The sequence below is a fragment of the Garra rufa genome, chromosome 2 (assembly GCF_049309525.1).
Source record: "Garra rufa chromosome 2, GarRuf1.0, whole genome shotgun sequence".
NCBI lineage: Eukaryota > Metazoa > Chordata > Actinopteri > Cypriniformes > Cyprinidae > Garra > Garra rufa.
This window is the reverse complement of record NC_133362.1, coordinates 2,150,418-2,156,417: the sequence shown is the minus strand read 5'-3', so window position 1 is coordinate 2,156,417 and position 6,000 is coordinate 2,150,418. Positions and strand designations below refer to the sequence as shown.

Here is a 6,000-nt window from a genome sequence, read left to right as displayed (position 1 = left end):
ATATTAAAATAAATAAAACAATTGATCAGCAGTTTTGTTTTATATTTATACTGTTTTCATTATTAGAACAATCACATTTAAAAACAAATAATAACAATTAATACTAATAATTAAAAATAATTGTTTTTAATATGAATAATGTTACATATATAATATAATAATATATTTTAAATAATATTTTTATAGTTATCAATATAATAACAATTTGTTTTAAATAACAAGACCATTAAAAATTGCATCTTCCAAAGTCACGTTGGTATAACCATCATGCAGGAAGTCATTTTGTCGTCATGTGACAAGAATCCCCTAAAACAGGAAATGCACCCTGTAGACTCTCATGATGTGTGTTTTGGTTGTTTATGTCTGACCTGCACAGCCCTGAGCTCCTCCAGAACCTCGCACACCTTCATGGAGAGCTGCTTCCACGCCTGCGTTCAACATCCACAAACCAACAAGACAACAGAAACACGTCAAACTAATTAAAACAGGAAAAAGCACAGCTTATGAGAAGCATTTATCATGCAATTCCATTTCACACTAAATATGACCAACATGGCTTTGTTTGTGCACAAAATGCTGAATGTCGATTATAACCCTTTCATGCTTTTAAATAGAGTTAGTGTTTAATCAGTTTAAACGGAAGTGCAATTAACATTTCAGCTGCTGCGGGCGCCAGATAAGATACAGCAAAAATAACAAATACAGCGGAGCTTATGAGGTTTCCCACTCTCTCTATGCGGGATAATTTATCACTTACAGAGAAAGCATTTGGTTTCTTACCGGTAATTGCCTCACAATCACGTTCTCAAGGCCTGACAAAATCTGCATGGCCGTGGCAAAGTTTCTCGTCTCGTAGCAGAACTTGCCGACGGCAAGAAAACGAGCCAGTAAAGCCGTCTGTGCCTAAAAATAAAACACAAACACACTGAGATATTCAAGCACACACCAACATTATGAGAAGTATAAATACAAATGCCATTCATTTCTGTGCATATCAGAGAATTAAGGATATAAATGTTCTTAATTGGCATTAATGTTACAATGCAAAAAACACTTAATGGTTCTAAAAATATGTTCTTTATGCATGATATAATATCTTTGTTTTTTTTCTCCAGACATGTTCTTGCAAGGTTTTTGCTCACATAATGGAAGTGTTTGTGTTATGCTTTTTTTGTACGATTGATGTACTATAAAAATACTACATATTTATATATATATAAATTATTATTATTATTATTAAAAACATATTGCAACAAACAACTAATAAAAAATACAAAAATACAAAACAAAATTACTAAAACATTAAGTAAAATTAAAATGAATACAAAAAACAAAAACAAAATCTGATTTAAAATATGAACAAAAACTATAACAGTAACAGTATATTAATAGTGTATTATTGATTAAAAAAATAAAATGTTTTGAAACCACAGCCTACATGTATATATTATTAAATATTTATATTTAATTAAGTTATTAATTATATTACAATTATATTACAAATACATTATAAAAAGCAACTATTACAAATGACAAAAACACTTTGTCATAAAACTGTGTTTTATTTTTACATTTTATTTTGATTTGCTTATATTTATTAAATTATTTAAAGTTTTAATTATCTTATATTCATGTTTTTATGTTTGTTTCATGCCTGTGAAGCACTTTGAGTTGCATTTATGTATGAAAAGTGCTATACAAATAAAATTATTATTATTTAAAACATAAACACAAACTATAATAGTAATAGTGTATTAAGTAGTGTATTAAGTAGTGTATTAAGTAGTGTATTAAGTTTTGAAGCCACAGCCTACATATAGTTTTTATTAAGTGTAAATATATTTTAATATGATATATATATATATATATATATATATATATATATATGCATGTGTGTATATATATACATATATAGTTTTTATTCATTTTTATTTTGATACAGTATTACTATTTTAGTTTTTGTTAACAATGTATTTTTTTTGTATTTTTGAATAGTTGTTTTTTGTAATGTTTAAAAAAATAAATAAATATATAATTAAATTAAAACATATATATATATATATATATATATATATATATATATATATATACACACATATTACATACACACACAAACATTAAAAATGTAAACTATATTTATATTTAGTAAAGTTATTAGTAAAAACATTACAAAAACACAACATAATTAAAAAAAAAAAAGTAAAATAAAAAGACAAAGAAATATCCAAAATAAAATCTAATTTAAAAATATTAACACAAACTACAATAGTAATGTTTCAATATTTTAATATTATATATATAGTTTTTGTTAATAATTTTAATTAGAATTTATTTTTTTTATTTCCTGTTTATTTTAATTTTACTTGTTTTGCAAATCTGTTGCATTTTTGTCTGCTTTAAAAGTAGTTTTTTTGTCATGTTTTTAATTGACAAAAAACTAAATTACTTAAACATTAAGTAAAATTAAAATGATCAGAAAATATAAAAGTGAAATCGAATTTAAAATAATAACAAAAACTAAAATAGTAACACTACATATTTATATATATATATATATATATATATATATATATATATATATATATAAAAAATTATTATTATTATTATTAAAAACATATTGCAACAAACAACTAATAAAAATGACAAAAATACACAACAGAATTTCTAAAACATTAAGGAAAATTTGAATGAACACAGAATATAAAAAACACAATCTAATTAAAAATATTAACAAAAACTATAAAAATAGTAGTATATTATATTTATATTATATTATATTATATTTGATTAAAAAAACAACCAAAATAAAAATATGTTGAAGCCACAGCCTACATGTATATAGTTTTAAGTTCAAATATATTTAAATAATATATATATATATATATATATATATATAAATAAATAAATAAATAAATAAATGTTAAGACTGTTCTCTATCAGTGTGCCAAATTTTACAACTTTCCTGCAAGCGGTTCTATGGGCTGCCATAGACTCAAGAGCAGAAAAGAAACAGAAATAGAGAAATAATAATAGGAAAGCCAATGGATATAATAGCTAAATGTTTAGTGAACGCTTAGGAATCACCTTGACTGAGTCACAGATGACCAGTTCAGCAGAAACCCAGTTGGTGACACAGTCTGCATTTGTGAGGAGTCTCTGCAGCGGCCCTTCATTCACCAACACACTGCTGCCCTCTACAGGTGAGGAGGCTGGAGACGCACACCTGACCAACATTTACACAGTTACCATCACACATACTGGATATATATATATATAAACACCTGCACTATTTTAAAATCCAGATTTTAGGCGAATATTATTTTTATGTATGTAAAATATTTTGCATGGTCACTATTTTGAAGATTTTCCACAATTTTAACTACCTTTTTGCTTTTCTCAGGTCATTTAAAAAGATCAGATTTTTTTTTTAGTACTATACAAGGATTAGAAACATTTTTAAACAAGTTTGTGATTTAATATAGATGGTCGCTGCTTGAATTGTCTCAATTATCTATTTATGTACATTTTTGAATGTTTTATAAGTGTGGAAACTCACCTGGAAACATTTCCAGAGTTTTCTGTTACTCCATGAGCTCTTGAGTTCAGAAAGTGAACCGGATGACAGTCCTGGAATATTTCCTGCAGATGGCAAGACATGAACATACATATTGAATTAAAACCTGGCATATGAGAGATGATTCTGTCCTCATACAAAGTCTGAGATCCAGAATGCATGAAAATAAAATATATGATCATGTGTCTCCACCTAGAGTTGGATCATGAAATTACAGTGTGAGAACATAGCAGAAAAAATAGGAGAATAAGCTGAAAATGTCAAATAAAATAGGATGCAAAGAAACGATGATAAAAAATTAGAAATTAAAGACATTCATACATTATGGATTACACTACCATTCAAAAGTTTGGAATAATTAAGTTTTTTATGTTTTAGAAAGAAGTCATCTGATCAAAAATGCATTACAAATTGTGAAATATTATTGCAATTTAGAATAAGTGTTTTCTACGTGAACATATTGTAAAATGTAATTTATTTCTGTGATCAAAGCTGAATTTTCATCATCATTACTGCAGTCTTCAGTGTCAGTGTCTGACACACTGATTTTCTGCTCAAGAAACATTTATGATTATTATCTGAATATTATACAATATTTTTGTGGAACCGTCATACATTTTATTTTTCAGAATTCACAGATGAATAGAAAGTTCAAAAGGAGAGCATTTATTTGAATTAGAAATCTTTTAACATTATAAATGTTTTGGGTTTTTTGTTCTGGAAATAAATGCAAATCAGTGCATATTTTTAATTAGATAATGCCTTAAATGCATTTTTGAAAAATGTATTAAAGTTTAAAAATAAATAAATAAATAAATAATTAAAAACAAAATATATAAACAATAAAATAATAAACCATAAATAAAATAAATACATTAATAAATATATATAAATTAAAAAAACTATTAAATAAGATAAAAAAATAATAAAATAAATACATAAATAAACATAATATGTAAAATAAAATACACACATATATATATATATATATATATATATATATATATATATATATATATAATTAAAAAACAAGTAAAAAAAAAATACAAAATAAAAAACCAAACTAAATAAATAAAAATAATATATAAAATACAATATAAAATTAAAGAAATATATAAAATATAAAATAACAAACTATTAAATAATAAAATAAATACATTATTTTTAAAAAAAGGATACAAAGTATTATTTTCCTCTTTCCCATCTTAATTAGGTACCTAATGTCCATGTCTATTTTTATTTGTAAGCATACTGTCTTTTGTTTGGTTGGTTGTGTTTTCAATGGGCTGTTATCATTCTTTTAAATGCAAATTTAACCATAACATTTCATAAGAGTAATTTTTTTTTAAATTAAGATTTATATATTATTTGAAAGCTGAATAAATAAGTGTATGTAATAAATAACTATGCATGCAAAAAAATTCTAAATAATAAGAAAAAAGTTAAAGTTGTCTAAATGAAGTTCTTAGCAATGCATATTACTAATCCAAAATTTTGATATATTTGATAATTCAGTTTTGATCACAGCAATCAATTGCATTTAAACAGATATTCACATAGAAAATGTTTTTTTTTTAATTGTAATAATGTTTCACAATTTCTGAGTGGTGTAAGTGTCCATATAGCATGAGCTGTATATTTCACTAATGAGTTGAGGTGTGTTTATGTTGACCTGCTCCAGTAAGGTGAGCTGTTGTGCGATGTGTGTCGGCGTGTGTTCGCTCTGACTGAAGGGAAGTCTGTCCTCTGATCTGAGATTGGTGTTGTTCAGCTGACTCATCAGAGAGGCATAACACGGCCGAGGAAGAGCCGCAGCGATGGAGAACACTTTCTCTTTACTCTGGGCCGTCTGGGGCTCCACCACACGCGACACACGCCACTGGAAACCCTGCACACACGTCAACGCATAAATATCACAAGAAGAACACAATACATCAGCTGTCAGACGATTGGCTTCTAATCAATTGTTTGAAATGAATGTTGTAGACACAAAATGCAGTTTTTTCATGCAGCTGTCAAGTTTGAGATTTTGGGCTTTTTGGTTTTTCACAAAGTGTTTTTTCAGACTAGTGGAACGAAAAACACCCAAAAGACACTGTTAAGTGTTTCTTTTATAGCACTTTATCTATTTGTGTCAATAGATTTCAATTACAATACATATTTTTAAAGGCTGTTTTCTCAAAATGAGTTTTTTCTCCCACACTGAGCCATGAATCTCCACTTCAGTAGCACTGACACACATTAAACTTTACATTTTTATTCATGTCTATATCCTGAAGGTTTTTACAGAGGGATTTGTTCATACAGAATTTGCTTGATTTTTTTTTTTACATTTTATTCCCCCCAAATAGTAAAAAAAAAAAAATAGTGTTTCCTGTCTGTTTTTTCTGACATTATTAAAAATATTACTTATATTTTTTGTCTTG

General features: G+C 26.1%; 1 protein-coding gene across 1 annotated transcript in view; it reads right to left on the bottom strand.

The window, feature by feature from the left end:
• Positions 1-6,000, bottom strand: part of kndc1 (kinase non-catalytic C-lobe domain containing 1) — a gene marked incomplete at its 5' end in the record, with an annotated part of 56,033 nt that overhangs the window by 5,669 nt on the left and 44,364 nt on the right. Inside the window, 5 exons of the mRNA XM_073834526.1 lie at positions 369-428; positions 781-903; positions 3,085-3,223; positions 3,557-3,639; positions 5,247-5,462. Coding sequence (XP_073690627.1) covers positions 369-428; positions 781-903; positions 3,085-3,223; positions 3,557-3,639; positions 5,247-5,462 — 621 coding nt within the window. The remainder of the gene's footprint in view (positions 1-368; positions 429-780; positions 904-3,084; positions 3,224-3,556; positions 3,640-5,246; positions 5,463-6,000) is intronic.